This window comes from Rattus norvegicus, chromosome 2 (genome assembly GCF_021556685.1).
Source record: "Rattus norvegicus strain SHRSP/BbbUtx chromosome 2, alternate assembly SHRSP_T2T, whole genome shotgun sequence".
Taxonomy (NCBI): Eukaryota; Metazoa; Chordata; class Mammalia; order Rodentia; family Muridae; genus Rattus; species Rattus norvegicus.
In genome coordinates this window covers 25,584,101-25,607,500 of record NC_141535.1, presented here as the reverse complement: position 1 = coordinate 25,607,500, position 23,400 = coordinate 25,584,101, and the positions used below count along the sequence as shown (strand labels likewise).

At 45.8% G+C, this 23,400-nt stretch overlaps 1 protein-coding gene across 3 annotated transcripts in view; it reads right to left on the bottom strand.

Moving 5' to 3' along the window:
* Positions 1-23,400, bottom strand: part of Serinc5 (serine incorporator 5) — a 102,364-nt gene that overhangs the window by 19,976 nt on the left and 58,988 nt on the right. The window contains exons 1-7 of one of the 3 annotated variants that reach the window (XM_087615149.1): positions 16,227-16,459; positions 13,404-13,582; positions 12,916-12,998; positions 10,985-11,078; positions 5,077-5,288; positions 2,783-2,878; positions 208-334 (exon numbers count right to left, since the gene is read on the bottom strand). In XM_087615149.1, the coding sequence (XP_087471275.1) occupies positions 208-334; positions 2,783-2,878; positions 5,077-5,288; positions 10,985-11,078; positions 12,916-12,998; positions 13,404-13,582; positions 16,227-16,301 (866 nt within the window). In that variant the 5' untranslated portion in view covers positions 16,302-16,459. 3 annotated transcript variants of the gene reach the window in all.

Genomic DNA, 23,400 nt, shown 5'->3' with positions numbered 1-23,400 from the left:
ATAACGATACCATAGTAACTAATCTTCAAAACAGCCTTTTAAACAGAACATGCATCTAGTCAACATGCCCCATATATACAGGAGGCCATGCAGCAACACTGTTTTTCTGGCTAGTTTTCACCTATGGACAGGGACAGAAACATACATAACCCTGTTCCTTTAATCTGAAGGCCTGTAAGGTGAACGTCAATAACTCCTAGGACTTACCATGAATATGAGATGCACACAACTAAGAGAAGGGTGCCCAGCCAGGTCACCATGCTTTCATCTCGACGAAAGTCTTGCCCGAAGTCAGGCACACATATGGTGACATTCTTCCCGTGTTCATCTTTGACTGGTTAATGACACAAAGCAAGCACAGCCATGTTAGAAAGGTAGAAAGGTCCACTACACCTTACAGCACTTGTCTGGGAAGATCCAGACAAACGACTCCTCCCGACACTGGGAACTTCTTCTCTGTAGCCTCATTCTGCACAGACTGCAGTTTTGCTAGTTCGAAACACTGCTCTCCCACATCAACACACATGAGGAATAGGGTGAACCCCACCCCCATTCTAGTTAAGCATTCAAGGGTGTGAAGACTCAGGACTTAGTCACCCTTGCTGCTCTTACATTAAACCAATTGTTTACTGTTTTTAATTATGATGATGATGATGATTTTTTAAAAACTGGATCCAAAGCCTCTGCAGAGAGGGGTAGAGCACAGGCCCCTGGTGTGACCCCCTTAGAGACAGCGTAGTGGGTTCCTGAACCAGAGGAGACAGGTTACTACAGACATAAGAAACACGGCTTGGTTTGGCCCATGACCTGGGACGCTCCTGAAGTTCTAAGATTTCAAAGAAATAAATCGAGAAGCTAGATATGTCTGTATAATATCTCTCACAGTGGCCATTTATCTTTTTTTTTTTTGAAAGAAAAGGTGCTTCAATTGTGAGTGTCTAACTAAATCTTATTGCCAGTTGACCTCAAACCACATAAGCATATTAATCATTCTATAAACACACATTCTGTTTGAAGCTAACCTAGAATTATCACTGGAGTTCATCTAGAAAGAGTAAAGAGAATCACATCAGCTATGATTTAAAAACCCTTTATTTTTCAGGCCAGTGGAGGAATGATTTTTGTAAGATGTGAATAAAATATAAAATTTATATTTATTAAATTTAAAAATAAAAATGTAATGTTTTACTGTTTTTAAGCAATACTTGCTATTCTAAAAAAAATACTGTGAACAATACTTCCATTAACTTAAAACCAGAGATTAATACATAAGCAATTGTAAAAGAAAACTTTAAGGCCCAGGGTAAGCTGGGTCAGGACTGGGCTTTTATGTGTGTTTTAAACTCAGGATAAGCCATATTTACTACAAAAGCCCCACTTACTACTCCCACTATAACCGTGAAGATGAGACCCTAGCTGAACGTGGTGGCGCATAGCAATAATCCCAGCTCTTAGAAGGCTAAGTTAGAGAAACTTCAGGTTCAAGGCCAGCCTGGGCTATGTACATAGTAAGTTCCAGGCCAACTTGATTATATAATAAGACCCTCTTTCAAAATAAGACAAGCCAATAAAAAGTACCTGTAATTAAATAATTATTGCATTTGTTTTCTAAAGTTAGTAACTTTTATTTTCTATTCAAATGAGACATTTACTTGATGTACAGATCAAAGGTACCTGAACATTCACACATTCATATACCTGTATGCACATATGTAAATATATATGTGGACACCTTATATATCACAAAAGGGATAAAGATAAAACATAAAATATAAAAATTTGGAGACTCTAGAATATAATACTTCTTTTATAGATGAAAATTTTATTGGTGTGGTGGCACATGCCGTCAGTCCCAGTTCTTGTGGGGCAGAGATGGGTGGATTTCTATGCTTTTGACTCTAGCCTGGTCTAAATAGGGAGTTCTACTTCATCCAGGAATATATAACCCTGCCTCCAAACACTTTTCAAAATGATCACTGTAAGAATAACAGGTCACACCCCACAGCACCTGCTATGTGCCAACTACTGTCGGGCTGATGCACACACCAGGAACATTTCACTGCACACAGAGCACAGCTCAGACAGTCTGGTTCCTTTCTCCATATCCTGCCATCTGTCTGTTAAATAAAGGTCACCTAGGACAAGCTCTGAGATTGCCTGCCAGCCGGTGACAAATCCAGGTTCAAACTGTGTCTTCTGTTTCCCTCACCTTTGCTCTTCCCACCCCTCTCAGTAACCTCCTGATGCAGGAAAAATAACAACAGAAAACTCAAAGCCAAGTGAAGCCAAATAAATAAATAAATAAATAAATAAATAAATAAATAAATAAATAAATAAAATAAAATAAAATAAAATAAAATAAATGGTTCTCAACAGAGAACGCAGAGGAGACCTAAATACCGATGCAGAAGCTCAACTCTGGCCAGGTCTTTTCTGCACAGCAGGAAGACTTGAAGCATGTGGGGCCTGGAAAGTGGCTCAGAGCTTAGCAGGCCCACTGTTCTTGCACCCACGTCAGGCAGCTACAGTGGCCTGCCATTAAGCTCCAGTGGTCATAGTCCTCTTCTGGACTCCTGGGGTAGCTGCACTCACATCCACACACAGTAAAATGTCTTAAGAGCAGAAGTTTTCATTTTTGCTGTTAAAGACTATTTAATGAAAAAGCATAGATCACCTTAGGTCTCTGAATTATCGAATCCTCCATAGCTCAGTAACAGGTCAGGTCTAGGGAACAGACACATGCACTGTCAGCACTCGTGCACTCCTGAACAGAGCTGCTTACCTACTTTTTCGGGCTTGCTGGTCAGTGCTGAGAAGGTGAGGTAGGTGACATAGCAGCTTATGAGCCCTGGCTGCAGCAGCCCAGAGTGTGGCTGTCCTAGGAACAAGAGGCAGACAGAAGACAGGTTTGAAGTCCTGACAGGAAGACATTATATCCTAAATGGAACCCTCCCAGCACCTCACCACCCCCAGAAAATGAATGATGCTCCTTAAACTTAGACACCCACCTTTACTAGAGAAAAGGGAACTGATGTTTGTCCCAGAAAAAAAATCTAGTATTGGGTAGGGAATATGCCTACCCCATTCATGCTATTTTAAAGATGCCAAAATCTGGCATCTTCTCCATAAACAACTCTTCAAAGCCTATAACACAGTCAACATATTGCCCAGACCCTGACCCTGAGTGGCTTTCAACTGCATGTATGTATGTATGTACGTATGTACATATGTACGTATGTATGTATGTATGCATGCATGCACACACGTGCACAAGTGCCATAGCATGTGTGGATGTGAGAGAATGATTTGCAGGAGTCAGTTCTCTCTTTCTAAGGGACTGGACTCAGGTTATCAGACTAAGCAGCAAGCTCCTTCATTAGTGCTTCTCTCAGCCCTTCTCCCGATGAAGTTTATAACATTAGTTCATAAATCACAACATCAGGAAAAAAGTGGCCATCATTATTTAGTTTGGTGCAATAGACAAATTTCTCACAACATTCACTGTAGATTGTTATAAGGTCATTAGACAACCCTGAGGCACGAGCACTGAGCTGTCAAGAGATAGAAACAAAACAACAAACCCCACCAAAAGCGAAACCACTCTTGGCCACACTAAGTAGAAGACCCAGTCTAGGCCACCACGGGAAGCCGTGGGACACAGCAGTCACTGGGAGAAGGACTTAAAGTACAGTATTCAAAGACAACTCAGGTCCCCAGCTCCGAAAAAAAAAAAGAAAAAAAAAAAAAAAAAGACAACTCAGTGTTAGAATCATCTGGAGCAACTACAGAGTCCAGTGACAAGACAAGGGATCTCTGCCAAAATTGTCAACACTGGCTGACAGGAAAGGGTTTGACCTTCCTTCTGGTTAAATCCCTTCTGAAATCACCATCGTCCAGTGACAGGTATCAGCAGAAGCAGCGTGACAGGCTGTCATGATGCTGTCCTCCGGAATGGGAACAAGACGCCCTCAGAACCAATGTCATTAAGCAACGTGTTACGGCTGCTTCAGAAGGTAGACATGTCAGTCAGCTTACCCCTAGTTTGTTTTAGGAATTCTTTACTGATCAATTGCAGGAACTAGGAGGATAATCATATCACCTTCTGTAGTGCAGTTAAAAACTTGAGTATGGAAAATTCCTTAGTTCTGCTAAAATTATTTGGTACTCACTGCTGCCCTTTTCCTTAAAGGGGAGGAGTCTCATGTAGCCCAGGCTGGTTCCAAACCTATGCAGTCAAAAGCTGGCTTTAAACTCCTGATCTTCCGGCTCCCATTCCCCAAGTACTGTGGTTACAGGAATGCACAAGCACACCTGGCTTTTCAAGTCCACTGTTTTGGGAAGGGATTCAAAGGGGCTATGCATTTATTGTCCATATTTCTTTTTCCTATCCAGAGATAGGAATGGCATGTATAGATCAATCCCTCATGGAGTAAGATCCTTCAATCAACACCAGACTGGGGATGTCTTTACACCTCTGAAGACAGCATAAGCGCACTTGCTTAAGGTGTCATAGATAGTATATAGATAGTGCTATTGACAGTTCACGCCTTCACTTTCTAAGGTGCTTTCAACCCCTACTGTCTCTGCATCTGTGGCTCTGAAACAGCCAAAGCAAGGCCAAGATCATCCAGTCCTGCTGACTTCATTAAGTACACTCAGGTCATGAGACGGAAGCAGCCAGGATAGGATTTCCTGCTTCCTGACTTGTGGGCCAGGTTGTCCTTGGTTGCTAGTCACTTGCCTAAGACAAGCCTAGAAACAGCTCCTGGGCCCTGCCATTCAAATACCACAAGGACACAACAAGCTGAACTTATACATCTCTTGGTTAACAGAGAGTAAGCACATTTCCCACTTAAAGGTTCCCTGTATGCACTGTCTATCGTTCTATTCTTGGCTAAGTTCAGACCTTCCTGGATGCCAAGTAACTATCACCTCCAAGTGAGCATGAAATCTGAAGGGGAGGCTTGAGTCCCATCCACAGGAAGTTCAGGAATAACTTGGGCTTTCAAAGAAAGCCACTGGGTTTGTTTAAAATCACAAAGGGAAAACACATATAGAAGACAAAGCCATGCTTACGATTCTGGACGCAGGGTGAGATGGCTGCCAGAGAGATTAGCACGCATAGGCCACCGTGCACTCCCAGGAGAATCTTGTTGTCCATGCAGTCATCCCACTGTGTGTAGAACACTGCCATCAAGGCCAAGCCGCCAACGGCAATGGAATACATGATGAGTGTCGCCAGCGACAGGGAGGCGTACCACAGCTTATTACGGACGGTGCCTGCAGTCCTGTTTCTCCGAGAAGGAAGTAGGTGAGGTGCAAGGGAGAGAAAACAGGTCAGTGAAGGCCCCCATTCTTGGGAGTGTTCCCTCCCTCAGATACTGACACTTTAGCAATGACTGCACTCTACCTCAGCTAGAAAGTTCTCACAATTATGCAGGCTCGTTGGCTTAGAATTATCTCTAAACATGAGCTTCCTCTCCTGAACCAAGCATGTTCATCAACTAAAAAGAACGCCCACCAACTTTATCCTAGCACATCTCTACTCCGAATGGCAGCGGCCCTGGGGAACACAGTGGCTGTGTTGAGGGAGGAGGCAAGGATGGTAACTCAGTAGAGTTGGCTTTGCACCTTCTCTGTGGAGGTAGAGCCTGCAGTTGCTGTGGTGTCACCCTCCATGTGCTACCAGCAGCCCCTCTAAGATCACCTCCCCTTGGAGGAGAAGCAAACAGCTCTGCTCACAGAAACCTGATCGTACAGCACATTTCTCTCTGTACTAAGAGAGAGCCTGCTTCAGGGCCACCTCTCCAAACTGAGGAGATACTAAGGGGGAGACACCACAGTGAGTGAAATCAGGGAAGCTGGAGAGACAGCTTAGTGGTTAAGAACATCTGGTGCTCTTGCAGAGGATCTGAGTTTAGTTCTAAGCAACCACGTCAGACACCTCACCCGTGCCTATGACTCCAGTTCCTGGGAACCAGTGCCTCCAGGGGTGCCTGCACTCACGTGTATATACTCCCAAACACATAATTTAATAAACCTTCAAAGTCAGGGAAAGAAAGCTGTACCGGGGCTCGGGAGAAAGCTCAGTCAGGAAGGCGCTTGCCTTGCAAGCAGGAGAAGCTGAGTGCGCCCTAAAGAGCTGTGCACAGTGCACGTGCCTGTAATGGCGTTTCAGCCCAAAAGGTGGACAGCATCTGAAGAATGACAACTGAAGTTGTCCTCTCTGGCTTCTACGTGCATGCACAAATGTGCTCACCCCCATAAGCATGAATATGGACACACATGCACACACAAAGAAGGGAAGGCAAGCTCTATAGGACATACCGTGGAGAAACTTAGACAAATCTGCTTTGCAGTTTTTATAAATATTAATAATGAAATGAGCAAGATTAGTGATGATATAATTCTACAGGAATTCTTTAGAACAAAGAAGAGCTTGTTTATAAATGCTAAAATGGAGGACACGGCAAAGGAGAACTGGCTGACTGTCCTGTGCCTTGTGGCTCAGCTGCTCTCAGTGTGGGCAAGCACGCTCCCAGCACCATGCCCTCAGCCTTCAGAGATGCAGTGTGCTAGATGACTCCTGAGAACAGAGCCAAGACGCTTTCACAATGGGAAGGCTCCTCTAGCAGTGACAGAGAGAAGGATGGAAAGGCCAAGATAGTGACCATTGCACTCCTGACACCAAGCCCGGCACTCTGATGACCTCAGAACTATCCCATGTGAGACAGATGCACACAGGGGAAATGCAAAAGAAGGACTCTGGGAGACAAAATTCGACCACCAACCAGGAGGCAGTAGGAGGAAGCACTCCCCCAGGGTGAGCTCTGACTGCAGGAGGGACAGCGGGGTCCAGTGTGCTCACCTTTGGTTTGTGTATTTGTCTTAGTAGACGAGGGAGTTTCGACTACACCGGGAGTGCAGGTTGAGTATTTGCCCCTAGCCTCTTCCCTGAGCTCAAGTCCTCATCCTTCTCTACTTGGAAGTAAGACTGGCATGTTAGCCTTGGCATACCAAGATGGCTCCATGTTCAGCCCTCTCCTCTACCCTCAGAAAACAGCAACCACACTCTTGCTACTGAGAGAACAACAGAACAGAAACTGTAATCATGAGGCCCATGGACACTCTCTTCCCACCTCTTAATCTTTGCCTCCCCTCCAGACTCATTCGGACTTGAATCCTGTTCAAATTATACTAGAATCTGACCATGATTGCAAACTGGCTCTAGGCTCTACCATTCGCTTCATATCCCTTCAGAGCAGCCTCCTTGGTGTGCACCTGTAGCCCTCTCTGATTTTTGCTTTTTAAATTAAGAAAAGTTCAGTTACATTCTTCTCTTCAAATCTCTTATCCTCTCCCAACATTTCACTTCAAGTCTGGAAATGCAACCAAGTGGTAAAGTACTTCTAGCAGTGATTTAGCAGGGGCAACGCCTGGGGGAAAGCCTTTCCACTGGCTCTCACAGGCACTGTGATCTGCGCCCCAGACAGAGACGCCCCTCTGCTCCATAAACACACAAGCACGCTTGAGTTTGAGGAGCTCCTCCCGCAGGATGGCCTGCTCCCGGCACCCTCTGGGCGTATTTTGCAGGAACGAGCCCTTTATATAACTACATGATTCTGTGCTGAGTATCTCCTTATCTACTACCCGACTGTGGCACTATTAGCTTTGCAGGCAGGCCAGGGCCTGTCCCTACCTTACTGCCATTGTGTCGGACGATGCCTAGGGAAGAGAGACCCTTGCCCAGAATGCTATAAAGAACTAACACAGGCCAGCAAGGTTACCAAAGAGCCCACTGTTCCTGCTGCCTTGGCTTCACCCCTGATGGCAGACTGCTGGAGGCTGTCCCACCCAGACTGTGGCCACTCGTCTCTCCAGTCTCCATGCCCACGACAGAGAATACAGAGTACGGGTGACCAGCAGAGTCTAGACATGGAATGGAGGAGGACCTCAGGCTGGGAAGACTGGCTGTGCCCAGGCTCAGTGGGAGGCTGGGCCTGACTATCCTAACAAAGGCAAATTCAAAATCTCGAACGCTTTCAACATCAATTCTCACTAGCAACACCTGAATATACGATATTCCTCTGCCATTACATCATAGTTATGATTTATGGAGGGGCAGCATGTGGAGTGGGAGGTGTGTGTGTGCCTCGGCACATGTGTGGAGGTCAGAGTGTAAGCCAGGGAAGTTCTTTCTTCTCACCACAGGGATTAAATTCAGGTCACCAGGGCTGGTGGCAAGTACCTTTACCAACAAGGCCATCTGGCCAGCACCTGTACCTTCTAAGACTTCAACTGTAATATAGAAATGACATTAAAGTTGTGAATTGGACTTAGATGGGAAAAACAAAATAAAACCAAAACTACTAAACATCTAATTCAACAAGCCACACCATTTTACAGTACAAAATCTAAAAGTCTGGTGTCAGAGGCGCCAGGAAACACTTCTCTGAGTGACCTTCCAGAATGGGAGGGACAATGATCTCTGTTCAGGTGATCTGCAGGTCCATGGCTTGTTTACCTTGTGGCTTTTGGGATCTTCTCTCCTGATATATTTACTTAAAACACAGAGTAGGGGGGGCATTTAAAAAAAGTTCAGAGAGAGAGAAAACAATGTTGGTGAGCACCCTGCTTAGGCTGTAGGCCAACGAGCCATCTGTGTTAGCAAATGGTTTCTGTGGGGGATTCTAGCCTCAAACCATTATTGGGTACAAGTACCTTTCTAACAACGTGGTTTTGTGTATGCACGCATATGCCTGAATGTATGCCACATGTGTGTAAGTGCCATGGCGCCCAGAGGAGGGTGTGGGAACCCCTGGAGCTAGAGAAGCAGATGGCACCAGCAGCTGCAAGCAGCCGCCTATAGGCACTGGGAGCTGAACTGGGGGACCATGGGAAGGGTAGGAGTGCTCTCGGTTGCTGCACCTCTCTCTCTCAGCCCGGCTGCAAAGCACCTAAGAAACTACAAAGTTTTCAAAGTGACCAAACTTCCAAAGGGCCCATTAAACCTTGGCATTAATAATCAGAACCAGAAAAACCGGTTCAAGAATCAATTAGACTCAAGGAGGGGAGAAACACAGACAGGCCCAGAAGACGCACAAGGATTCGGTGTCCCAGGCTCTGATACCTTACCACAAAGCAAACGGCACGACTATAATCTGCAGAGCTTTCAGAGGGAGCCTTGACTTCCGTCTAACAGAAGTCCCTCTGATGGTGCACAGCAGAAGAGCTGCTACAGGAGAGATACTCAACAGCCAAGATGCATTTTCAACGGACCATGGATTCTTCTCCACAAACAAGGACACAGGGCCAAATAAAACTACAGCGGCCCTTAGCTGATCTGTGAGAAAACTCTACCACCTCAAAACTTGAGCTATAGATGCGATGACAGCACAAATCACCACGTTTCAAGGGTGACTCAAAATGGTGGGCAAGTCACAAGTCAATCTGAAAACCAGTAATCGCAGAGGTAAAACACCAAAGTATACCAGTGACATAATCTGTACGATCAGAGTGGTGCGAACATTTTTTAAAGATTTATTTGCGTGTGTGTGTGTGTGTGTGTGTGTGTGTGTGTGTGTGTGTGTGTGTCTTGTGTGCATGTGCACTGCACACATGTGACACCTCTACAAGAGCAGACCCAATAATCCACTGGAGCTGAAGGTGTTAGCTGCCTGACACGGGTGCTGGGAACTAAACTTAGGTCCTTCAGAAGAGCACCAAGTGCTAGGCACCATTGAGCCACCTCTCTAGCCCCAACATTGAAAACTGGTCCTACCTGGCTGGACTTAATCTAATATTCACAAGGTAATAAAAACAGCTGTTACTATACTGTTTTCACTGATGCATCCCCATAGCTACCATGTCACCTCATATTTATTATCTTTAAGAAAAAAAGCAAAGTGATGTTCAAGCTGAAGAATATATAAAAAATGGAAAGTATAGAGAACATTTGGACAACGTGTTTCGTCTTACTCAACATAAAAAATAAAATGCACGCGCATATAGCATTATTGTGGGTTGAGTTTTTTTGTCAAAATATAGTATGAAATGATACCTAGAAAAAAATCTATAAAATAGCATATATATATATATATATATATATATATATATATATATATATGCCTAGAATTCTAGTATTCAGGAGGCAGAGGAGGGAAGATCATTAATTCGCAACCAGCCTGAACTGCACAGACAGACAGAAACAGATGGACAGATAGCCAGAGATAAAGCATTAGCTTTATTGGGTATAAAAGAGAATTACCTGCTAAAGTTAGCTGAGTGTTAGACACTTGCCTGGTATCCAAGAGACCCAGACAGATCACCAACACCACCAAACAAACAGAGAGACAAACCAACAGACAGACAGACAAGCAAACAAACCAGAGCAGTGAAGCGCTTTACTCAGCACCCGCGTCAGCCTTAGCAGAAGGGCTGGATGACTATTAATAGGCACGTCCCCCCTTGGCCTGGGACATGAATTCTGTTTTCAAGGCACTAAAGGTCTACCATTGTACAAGCAAGACAGCTTCCTACAGCAGGATGCAAGTTTCCCCAATAAAGGGATCCTGTATGTTTTAGAAAGTAGAAACAAACTATTTTTCTTTTCAAAAAGGAAACTATTTCGTCCACACTCTTCACAGAGGATCTCCTTATCCAAAGCACTGTGTCGTTTGTGCTTGTTTGGCCTTTTAACCTTGTAGGAGGAGTGGAGCCTAGAAAACGCATGTCCAAGGTACAGTCATATTTAGCCCACAGTAAAGCCAGTCACACAGGGTCCACAGGGCTGGCCACTCACACACGGTTCACACAGTCAGGCCCATAAGGCAAAGCAAGACAGGAGGGCAGAGAGGACAGAAAACAGTATTGGGGAGGAGAACATGGCAAGGTCCACACAGAGTGTAACCCAGAGCAGAGTCTTTGTCACTGGTAGGCAGTTTCTTCAATTCAGTGCGTGAGAGCTTCCCACAAAAACACGTACCAGTTCTTGTTCCATTTATGTGCAAACTCCACAATCAGGAGGAGCTGGATACAAATGAAGAAGAAGCTCCCCACAGCTCCCACATAGCGCCAGACTGCAAAAAAACATCACCCAAAGAGAGCGAGGTGAGCACCACACGCATTTAACTCTAAAGAGAATATTCTTTACTTGTGTTCATCATTCCTCTAATGCACTTCGTTTCCATACAAGGTAAGATGCTAACCTCTTCTGTCCTTGATAAGCGTGAGATAAACACAAGTCCATGTGAGTTGGTATGATGGCTAGTGTCTCTGACAGAACCTAGACTCACTGGAGAAATGGGCCTGTAGCAGGCTTATAGGGGATCATCTTGATTATGGTAATTGGATTGGGCGATCATCTTAATTGTCAGGACCATTCCTTGGGCAGAGAAGTCTAGACTATAAACTAGAGCATGTGATGTGTGCAGCAGACGGATGCTCAGTGCTCTTTTTCCTAGACATGTGACCAGCTGCTTCCAACTCCCGCTGCCTTGACGCCCCACCGTGAACTACGCTCTAGAATGAACCCTTTCTCCTTTAAGTTGCATTTGCCCTGGCATTATATCACGTCAGCAGAAAGAGTAGAACTAGGACATCTGGCCAAGCATCTCTTAACATAAAGGGCACAGCTGGGACTGGGACATCAGTCTGGCCCTGGAGCGGCCAAGCTGAACCTCATGCTGAACTAACAGCTGTCTCAAGAGATGCAGGAGTTCACACACTCCACAGTGGCCTGGCTCACAAGCAAAAAGAAAGACTGCTAGAAAAATCAACAGTTTACATCTTACTGGGCAATGAGCCTTGACTATCCAGTATGGAAATGAAGTGTTCAGGGCTCAAAGCTCTTTTGGCTCTGCCATAAGTGTTAGATGAGCCATACCATGTGGGTTGCAGGCTGTCTATAAAAACATAGAGCTAGGGCTGACCTGAGCACTCTTAGGTCACCTCTCTCTCGAGATAGTGTCTCTGATATACTAAAATATACATGAAAGTATCCTTGTACTGAATAAAAACTAGTTAGCAGTGTTACAGAGAAAAGGAAGACTTAGATAAACCATTTTTAAAGACATGAAAACTGATACAGCCCTAAAGATGGTAATGAAGTGTGCCTGGTGCCTATGATCCCATCTCTACCAGAAAAGTCAATCCACTTGGGTTGATGGGGTTTTGACCCACTTTTTTTTTGGTTCTTTTTTTCAGAGCTGGGGACCGAACCCAGGGCCTTGTGCTTCCTAGGTAAGCGCTCTACCACTGAGCTAAATCCCCAGCCCCGGTTTTGACCCACTTTAATTTAGCTTCCCTCTCCATTCACCTCTGAGCTCAGAATAGGGTATCCCATTCCTTCCCTCGGAGGGGTCTCTGCTTTGGTGATGATTAATGGCTCTGTATTACATAGAACTGTAAACTCAATTGTGGTATAACTTCACATACAGGGGGTTTCAACACAGACTCAAGGATGCTTCCTTCCCTTGTCCAGTTCTCACAACTAACAACTGCTCCATGCTGCCAGATCTGTTTGGTACTCAGAGACTGAGATTCCCCTGTATTCTGATGTGCCAGACTTGTTTTTAAGCACATATTAAAGACCTCCTTTACTCTCCAAGCCAGGAGGCTTACAATTCTGTTGCTTAGCTAACAGATGAAGAACACATTCTCATGGGCTTCTTGTAAGTGGGGTAGGAGGAAAGGGGAGAGGAGGTATAGACAGGTAAAGCTTTTGGGGCCGAACCCAGGGCCTTGCACTTGCTAAGCAAGCATACTACCACTGAGCTAAACCCCAACACTGGACATTCTTCAACTCGTGAAAGAAGCAGCAGTTCAAAATAGCAAAGACACTGGACCATGCTTTGGAAGAGTTTTACAAAATACGTAAAACAAAGGAATTAATAGCCCAAAATACCCAATCTGTACCATTCAGAAAGGTCTCCTGATCTGGAATGAAGAATGCTCCTGAACACATGGCCCCTAACAGCAGCAATTTAAAGAACCAAAAGCTGGGAAGAGAAAAAAAAAGGAAATTTATTCAAATGATCGTCAAAGACAGACAAAAGATCTCTCAGAAGTAGCATGCTAGCTCATGTTTCTGTTGTTGGTAATGTTCTCTCCACATCAAGGGGAAGTGATGGGGAGCCCACAGAGTGGCTTTTCCCATACTGAGGCACACTTAGAATGGCCTCTGACTGTGTAAAAGTCTACTTCAGGGTAGGGTGGGAATGACCCGAGGGCAGGCCTGTGTTTACTGAGTTTCTTAAGGTACCAGGCCCTATTGCTCTTAGGCTACTAGTGACGCGCAGCCCATCCTCCCCAAATCAGAGTCAAAATGTTAACTAGCACAATGTCAGTCAGTGCGGGCCAGCAGACCCTAGGGCTGCCCTCGGGAGGACAGGAGACTTACTTACCCGTTGTGAATGGAGGCCCGGCAACTTTTGCTGTTGTTGACTTTGAAGGTCAGCACACAAAACACAAAGAAGAAACAAGCCATTCCAAAGCAGACTCTGTACACCGCGGAATAGCCCACCAGGTTCTCACAGGTGTCGCCCGCTTTGATGCCTTTACAGAAGTCTTCAAAAAAGGGAATCTGAGAGAAGATGTAAAAGCTGTCTGTCAGAACTAGGCTGGAGAGAGCTGCTCATGAGGGTTCCGTCTTACATCAGAATACACGGTAGAAAGAGCCGTGTGTACAACCGCACCAAGACAGAGCAAACACTACCTACCCATCCCTGAAGAGCTTCTAGCTGGAAAGATAGCTCAACGGTTGCTCTGTCAGGACCATGTTCAACTCTCAGCACCTAAGTGAGGGGCCCACAGGGATCTGTAACTCCAGTTCCTGTGGGTCTGATGCCCTCTCTGCTGAGCTTTAAAGTATAAGGACTTTTTCTTAGGTTTCTTTAAGTGCCTTTCAAAGATACAGTCCCTATAAATCACTCCAGGGATTTTCCATTGCAGACTTCCATTGCATGTAGAGGAAGCAGCTGCATACTTCTTGAAATACACAATATATAACATAAAAAAAAAAGTGAGAGACTGCCTATATAGCCATCCCAAATGTCACTGCTTTCAACTGAAGAAGAGCCAATGGCTTAGTTGGTGGGGGATTTTTATTCATTCACAAATGATAATGTATACACACACACACACACACACACACACACACACACACACACTCATGGAGTACTATACACATTCTATATACACAATGTTTTTTAAAAATTTGGGCTGTGGATTTGGCTCCCCTGGTAGAGTTCCTTACTTATCTAGTATGCACGAAGCCCTAGTCTGAACCCTAAACTCCATATAAAAACTAGGTAAGGTGATGTACACCTGTAAGCCCAGCGCGCAGAAGATACATCTTTCCAGTGTCTCAGTCTCTCCAGAGAGAGGTACGTAGAAGGATGGAGAGAGGAAAGGAGGGAGGAAGAAGGAAGGGAGAGAGAGGGAGAGAACAGAAGTCAAACACTGCTGTTTGAGTAGACAGGAAGTACAATGAGCAAAGGTCAGAGCACTAAGGCAGAGACAGCACAGTTTGATCTCCTTCACAAACGTAACTGAAGCACTCAGGACCGTCACTCTGAGCCATCTCAAGGAGAACACCTAGTCACCACTTTGGAGTAGCAATGAAAAGTAGACACAAAGACACAGGAAGCACCCACATGGAGATGAGACAGGCCACGGGAGTGCTTTCTGATAGAGTCTGGTTTGTTTGTTTGCTTGTTTAAGCCGGGTTATAATATGACTGAGCATCCGTCTGGGTTCAAATCTTCAGTTGGTGAAGCCTGACTGCTGACTTAATTAGGTTGAGAAACACCTAGGGGGTGTAAAAGCATCTCCCTGTGCAAGTGTGTGCAGTGATCACTCACTTGTGTGTGTATGCGCACTCATTAGTTCATGAGGACTCTCACGCAATGGATCAATAAATTCCTTGGTGAATTAATACAATGTAGTCACTGGGAGGTTCTGAAAAGGAGATTCACATAGGTGAACCAAGGAGGTGAGTGGGGGCGTATCCCTGGATTGTACTTTTGTTTATTTACTTTTGAGAAGTTCGTACATTTTAATCATATTCTTTCCATTCCTCCACTTCCTTCCAGTTCCTTGCCCTTCTCTATCCACTCAACTACACATCATCTCATCTCTCAAATTGACAACAAACCCATGGAGTATGATGTGTGTTGGCAACAACTCTGAGCACTGGGCCTGCTGCAGAAGGCGGTGGACGGAGCCAATGTTTCTCCGTGGAAGGAAACTGATGTTCCCTCTCCCAGAAACTGTGAGTTCTATGAGCTTCTCGGCTGCAGGTGAGGCTGTCCCCACTTCCCTGTCTCCACTCTGGGGCTCTGTGTGAATTAAGATGGCGCAGGTCTTGTGCACACTGAGTCTGCACGCTCATGTATCCATCAGCTCTGCGGTGTCTGGAAAGCCTGTCTGTGGATTGCCACCCCTGACCCTTGCAACCTTTCAGGTCCTCTCGTTGGCTGCATCTTGGCCTGGCCTCTCCTATATCTTCTTTTTCTCTACTTCCCATGCCAGGCCGAGAACACATTCCCACACCAGGCCAGAAATACTGAGCTACGTGACTACAAATCCTCAGACACCAGGAGCCAAAATGATTAATTTCTCCTACAAGTTGTATCTTTCAGGTACTTAGTTGAATAGCAAAAACGTTTACCACTATGAATGGGCCTACAAACAAAATGACTGTTTCAGAGTTCTAACCCCAAACAGAAGTCACATCTAGATGAACAGTACTAGTTGGATAAGTAAGATCTTTATTTATAAAGAAGAAACTCAAAACCATGGAACTGCCAGCTGCCCTGTGAGGCAGGAGCAGAACCCCAGTCGCTTCGCTAGAGAGTTACAGAGATCCTCTTACCTCAAAAGCAGTGTTTCCACCCCGTGACTTATTTGTTAATAATACCAGTTGTCGCCTGTCTTTGTTTCCTCCTTCCTTCCTTCCTTCCTTCCTTCCTTCCTTCCTTCCTTCCTTCCTTCCTTTTTTATTTCATGTACTCGCCTGCGCCCCCGGGGTAACCTGGTCTAACAGTAATCCACTTGTCTCAGCCTCTGAAGTGCTGTGTGCACCACCTTAGGAACCCCCATACACACCATAATACACACGCACTGGCCTGCTCCCCAACTATCCTTTCCTTCCTCCTGTTCTCCCTTGAACACTGGCAGATACAGATTTCTCTCAGGCCACTCCCGCAAGCCCATCCCTTTCTTACTTGAGTCAGGCCCTTCTGTGGCCACAGGCACCTCAGGAGCATCAGAGGGTGAGTATGTGGCACTGAAAATTCCATCCAACTAAAGGTGGGCAAAGAACCTGCTCCAACACTAACCAAGCCCACTTATGGTCTCCGGGTGACTCGGCCACGCTTCGCTTTTAGTGAGTGCTGAGTATTTTTAGGCAACAGACTCCAAGGCAACAAGGTTTTAACAAGAAGAATTTTCTCTGGTTAAATATTTGCTGTTCCAAGCTCTATTCCAGTTTTGGGGAAAGAAAACACACACAGTACACACAGATCCCATACTTGAGGGTGTTACCTCTTAAGTCTGCTCTGGGCATCCAAGGACATCACACACTGAGTCTGTATTGTTCTGTGTAGGCCTCTGGGGGCAAAGGCTTTTTTCCCATCCCACAGAGAAATCAAACTCAGAATGAAAACTGTCAAGTAAGAATAAACAGTCTAGAGGGATTTACGGCCCAGACTCCACGGCTCTCACCTGAGCAAGCCTCCCTCCCCAGTCTCAGCTTCCCTATCTTTCCAATGAAGGAATCTCCTAAGTTACCCAGAAGACTCCCCCAGATGATCCTTGTGAAGGGCTAACTCCGGTTCCTTGCCCACAACAGTCACCATGCAAACTTAGGCACTGTGTAAGATACGGAAGGAGCTCTCTGGAGAGGGAGTCAGACACACTGCAAGGGCCACTGAAGGTATGTCTGACCTAAAGAAGGAAGGTACACATCTGGGGCTCCACGCGCTGTGTCCAAGGACTTACTGTAGAGCCATGCCAATCAGATGAATGGCACCCGGGTCCTAGTCCCTAAGAACTGAGTTCTGGCTAGGCATGGTGGCACTTGGATCTAGTCCTCGCACGTAAGAGGCTGACGCAGGTGTGTCACAGGTTACGAGTGAGCCTGGGACACATGACAACAAGCTTAAGGCTAGGCTGAGCAAGAAGGTAAGACCTTGTCTTGAAACGTCAAGGACCAGGGACATAGCTCAGTGACAGTGCCTTTACCATGCATGTGTGAGGCCTTGAATCGGATCTGCAGAACTTAACAAGAGGAAACCAAAGTTCCAAAAGCACAAACAACTCTCAGACATAGCCACCTCTTAAAGAAAAACCCTCTCCAAGGCATGAGCGGAAGAAAGGAACTGGAGAGGCTAGCAATGCCCCTGGCATGTTCAAGCGTGTGTAAGTTAATGTCAAAAATGGAGGCAAGAGGAGTGAGGAGACAGCTCATCTGCTGTTTGGATCCCCAGCACTCATGTTAAAAGCCAGACACTAAGGTCCATGCTTTTAGTCCCAGCACTGGGAGGCTGGGCTAGGGGATCCCAAGGTTTGCTGGGTAAGCTGAATCAATAAACTGAAGGTTCAATGAGAGACTGGATTCAAAACAAGTCGAGGACCAAACAAGGACAGCTAACATGAAGCTGGCCTCCACACATGCGTGAGCACCTACCTACGACATGCACACACATATGAACATGTCCATACATATATGCCATATGCAAGCACACAGGTACATAAAACATGGCTCCAGAAGGGTCTATTGGTCTCACTGACTCGGGTTATGGATGATGCAAACTGAGGGACAAAATAAGAGTCTGTGAGAGTGGTTCTCCCAGGACTGGAAGGGGAGATGGGAGTCCCATGGCCAGTGACTGCATGACGTCAGAGATGAAAATGTGACACTGGCAAAGCTAATTAGTCTTCCATTTCAGTCTATCAAATTCCTAGAGCTTCAGTGAATCATACTGCTGAGGAAGCTCTGGGCAGCTCGGTGTGAGTGATAAATTGACTCACAGAAACCAGAAGAGCAAGATCTAAGAATTCTTTCTCATCATCCCTCACTTGGAAAGAATGTTGGGATAGGGGAGGGGTGCGTAGATTTTCTCCTGGAAGTAATTCTGCCAGCACAGTACTAGCCTGTTACCGACCAGGGTACAACAGCTGTGAGACAAGAGCACTGCACCAGTCCCCACCCTCTCCTAGACAGAGCGTATGACTAGGCTTCTTCCCTCAGTATGTTAGCATCCTGCAGCCCTTTGGGGAACCTAGGAGCATTTACAGACAGCAACACCAATGATGTCTTGCTCCTCTTTGGGCTGGGCACCGTGACCTTTTTTTTTTTTTTTTTTTAAGGAGAAAGATATATATTCTGTTCTTATTAAAATCTCAGAAAAGAAGGGGGTGAATTAAAATTCCATGGTCTGGTTTGACCTGACCCTACCACTTCTCAAGAAGGAGTGTCATATCCCCCCAGAGAAAGCCTTCAGAGTTTAAAAGCACACAGGCAGACTGAGAGTGTAGTCACACAAGTCCTCTGTGGCAGATCAAATCGCTAGAAAACAGCTGTAACTGAAGGGTTAAATACATAAGCCTTCAGTCCAAACCAGAGAACTCACAGGAGACAACACCGGACTGGAAGAAGGGTTCTGCCAGACACAGAGTGGGGCCAGTGAACTTCCCTCCATCCACAGAAGATTAGGTAAAGACGATGGCAGCACATGGAGAAATAGGAGTAGATCCCAGTGAAGAACAGTGAGAACAGGCCATGAAAGATGCTGTCCTGCTGGATATGACCTCATCTGTGAATAAAGAAGGTGCAGGGACCTGGGGCGAGGATTCCCAGGTTTGAGGTTGACAGGCAGTCACAGAAGTGAATCACTGCAACAGTAGGACAGTCACTCATCTAATGACAGCCTGTCTTGGAGGCGCCTGTATCGAGAGGATGTGTGGGTGGATGGTCCATGAGGGTGCTACAGAAAGACTAGAGTTAATGGGCATGTTGGCACATGCCTGGAATTCTAGTAGTTGGGAGGCAGAGACGGGGTGAGCGGGTGGGGACGCCTATGTCCCAGATCAGCTTGGTCTACACAGCAAGTTTCAGGCCAGCCAAGAGAGGGGTAAGGATTTTAGAGTAGCCAGCATGCATGTGGCAAAGGAGGCAACCCATGGGAGTCGACTGACTCTCCTGGGAGGATGGAGAGTGAAGGAGCAGAGGAAGGTCAGTCTGAGCCCAGAGAAACGCAATGAGGGAGGGCTAAGACCCTTGGTGGCAAATCTCTCTGAGGTAACCAAATCAGCTAAGGTCCTCTTAAAGGATGCAACTGTATGCATGGTTGTTTGTAGGGAACTTTGGAAAGCTCAGCCAAGTTAGAATTTGTACACATGCTCTTTATCCCTACTCCACAGTGTATGACACAGGGTTTAATCAGACACTCATTCCCACCCACTCAAGCATTATTCAGGTCATGGAGAGATAAGCATCAAAGAAACTAGGTTTAAGATCTATTATTATAAGGCTGAAATGTTGCTCAACCAGTAGGATATTTGCCTAGCATATACAGGCCTTGAGTTTGATCCCAGTGCTGTAAGTCACTGGCTAATTAACCAGTTTAAATCAATGCTAGTAAGGAGCTAACTTTCCAGTGAAATGCTGTGCAGATAACCATAGTCACACACACACACACACACACACACACACACACACACACACACACACCATGCATGTATAGTATGTGTAGTTAAACATTGATGGGGCATGAGAATCACTGTCTTCTGTAAGGTGTAACACCAACTGAAACAGCTGGTGCTTCTGAAAGCCCAGGATCCCTTGCTTCCTGATCTCACTCCTGAGAACCAGGCACAAGAGACACTCAGGTTCTGGCTCCAGCATTCCTCACTTCTTACCCCACACTAGGAGCCCCACGTGCTCATTTTACATTCCTTGTAACCCCTTCATTCCCAACAGGTCTGAAATAGATACATACAAATAATTCAGTTCCCCATAAATTATTTCCACTTACTTTATAATTCCACATAGAATAACAGACAGTAAATCATGCTTGCCTAGCTAGGCACGGGGTTCATGCAGCCCTTATCTGCAAGGTAATCCAGAGCTCTGGTTGCCTGAGCACTAAGTTTAGGCCACTAGCATTTGTCTCTCAGAGATGAGGGACAATGAGTGTGCGTGTGGCCTGCACGGAGCCACTCAGGGCCCTCAAACAGGAGTCAGAACAACTACAGCCTAGAGGTCAGATCCAGCCAGTCTCCTGGTTATGTAAATAACATTTGGTAGAATGGAGCTATGTCCATTTGTTGGCATTGTTTGGGCCGCTCTTGTGCTGCAATGGAAGCCCAGCGCCTGCAGTTTTCAGATATTTGTGAAGAAAGTCTGCCCACTCTCGAGCTCAGTACGGAACAGTTAACTGGTGAAGTATGTGCTTATGCTTCGAAGGCCAAGTGGCAACCGTGACAACTCACTCTACCCACCAAAAGTCAATGAGCAGGAGCTGAGGGGCACATCTGGCTATCCCAGTGCAATCGCTGGTGCCAGCCTTTTCCTTTTGGCCCCTCCCTCATCAGCTCTACTTCACACAGAAGCTCGTTATAAGTGAATACAACAGTAGAACCTTCTGCCATTTTTAGTGTACAAAGAGGATTTGTATTTATGTTTTGATGGAGAGCAGGGGGGAGGGGGAGGGATGTCTGATGCTCAGAAGCCTTAAGCGGCGTAAACAGAGCCCCTCACATCTGTCCCATCTGTCCCAGAAGCACAGCCTGCAACAACCAAAAATAAAATCCACACAGATGAGCGCTGGCAGGTCCACACATTAATTTTAGACCAGTGTGATGACTGTAGAACACTGTCTCACTGAACTGCACCCACTGTGGTTCTGGTTTCCTCAGCCACAGGGAGCAGCCTAAGGTCCTGTGGGGAGTCTCTCCCTCACCACAGCTCTCTGTCCAGACAGCCCCAGCTGGAGTTCACAAGAGTGGGCCAACCAGCCTATGATGAGGGTTTCCTTCCATACATTCTTGCCTCAAAATTACAATCTTCCTGCCTCAACCTGTCAGCCTCTCAACTGACAAGATTACAGGCATGCATCACAAAATTCAGCTACCAAACTATTGATCTCACCTACCTGAGGTTCAGTGCCCTACAACAATCAGATGTTGATTATACATTATCTTAGCACATCTCGGTTTTTGGTACCTGTACTCAGAAGAATGGATAATCAATGAAAATAGCAGATTTTAAGCAGTTTTTTAAATAATGGGATCAGCAATTGGGCATCATAGTGCTTGTCTGTAATCTAAACACTCTAGGGGTTAAGAGACAGAGGGACCACCTGAGTTCATAGCTAGCCTGGGCTACAGAGGAAGTTCAAGTCTAGGCTAGTCTGCACTACAAAACAAGATCTTATCTCAAATACACTCTGTCTCATCTGTCGGTCTGTCGGTCGGTCTGTCTGTCTGTCTCTCTCTCTCATATCAATCAGAACAAAAGGAGTGTACTCAGAAGCTGGCAGTGCACGCCTATCCCCAAAGTGCCCCGCACTCGAGCGGCTAGGGAAGAAGGCTGTACTAGTTCTAGCACACCCTGAGCTACATAGCAAGTTCTGCTAGTCTATGGAACCCCGCGCCCAAAAAGAATGCACCAAGATTGCAGTGTGGCCAAAAAATAACTGTTATACTTTGTAAAGAGCTTCAAAATTAGACTACATTGATCTCACTCTACCTGCAGGTATACAGTACACATCTGTAATACCAGTGAATGCCAGCATTTAAGAGGTAGAGACAGAAAGACGTCCAAGGTCATTCTCAGACACGTAGTGAGTTTGAGGCCAGAATGAGCTATATGACACTCTATCCCCAAAACAATGCATGCCTGAAACTACGGGCAAAGCTGAGTAAAAATGCACAGTTCCTATGAGAGAATGAAACAGCAGCAAAGTGCGATCAAACAGCCAACATCAACGCTCTCACACTTGGGAGCCATGTAAAGTAAGAGTCACCTGAGCTGGATTTAACAGTACAGTCCTAAAATCTAACATTGGAAAGCTAAGGCGAAAGAATTACAAGTTTGAGGACAAGCTAGGACACTGAGAGACCCTATCTTAATCTAAAAGAGAGGGGTGGGGGGGAACAGGAGGAAGAAGAGGAAGAAGAGAAAAGGGAGAAGAGCATAGAAGAGCTGAGGCTAGTTACAGCTTATTGTTAGAGTAACTGCCCAGCACATATGAGGTCCTGGGTTCAATCCCCAGTAACAACCAACAAATTCACAAACAAACAGAGTAAGGATTGCTTGAACAAAAGTACTGATATCACAACAGCAGATCTGATGACCAAGATGGCCACTGAGTGACAGCTGGTGGTACAAAGGGATAATTCATGTCCTAAGCAGGATAGAGAGGGACAGTGCTGCATAATTTAAAACTTTGAATTATTTATTTCTGGAATTTTCCACATAATATTTTTGGATTTCTGTTGACCCCAGATAATGAAAACCACAGAAATAAGATGCCATGGGGTGGGGGTGCTACAGCGTCCCCAGCGTTCATGTGCTCACTCCTGTTCCCACCATTCTGAGCCCACTTCAGCTTAGCTCCTTCTGTGCCGTGGTGCCCGTTCCTTCTGGCTCCATTTTATGGCAAGTAATAGCGTCCATCCTTAACTGTAAGCACTCGCCTGTTCTAGTTATCTGTGAGGGTTTGGGGGCCAGTCATCTAACGGATGCTTTTGATGGTCACGGTGAAAGGATGGAGAATAATTCACATTCTCACCTCATCGCTCTCCCTACTGTAAGGCAGGACAATCTTTAAAAAACTCCAGCAAACATCTGGGGCCTTCCGAAGAGTTCTGTGCACGGGATCTTACAGACAAGGACAATGAAAGTCACCTATTGCTTTATGGCTCCACTCAAGCTCTTGGCTACTACTAGACAGAGTCAATCTCAGCCCTTGATTCAGAGTCTTACAAAAGCCTCTCAGGGAAGTTCAAAGTGCTACCTCAAGTACAAGACAATCTCCCGGCCCCATTCACTGTGTGGAGGGCAGGAGACTGCACAAAGGATTCAAGGCAGGGGCTTGCAGGGACTGTTTGCTTCTGGTCTAGATGACCTCGGATGAAAGGTAACATTGTTTTCAAACCCTGTGTCCCCACGGAGCCACACTGAGAAGGGTGGAAGCAGGGAACGGATGAGTTGGAGCTTCATTGCACACTCTCCTAAGCCCCAGCCCATGAGAACTCTGCAGCTCCTAGTGAGCCACAGGAGTTGGGGCTCCACACTGCTGACCCACAAAGCATACTGACACAGAATTTAGCTGTCGTTCAGAAAGAGAACTTTTGAAAGTCATTTCACTCAGCTGGGTTAAAATAACAAAC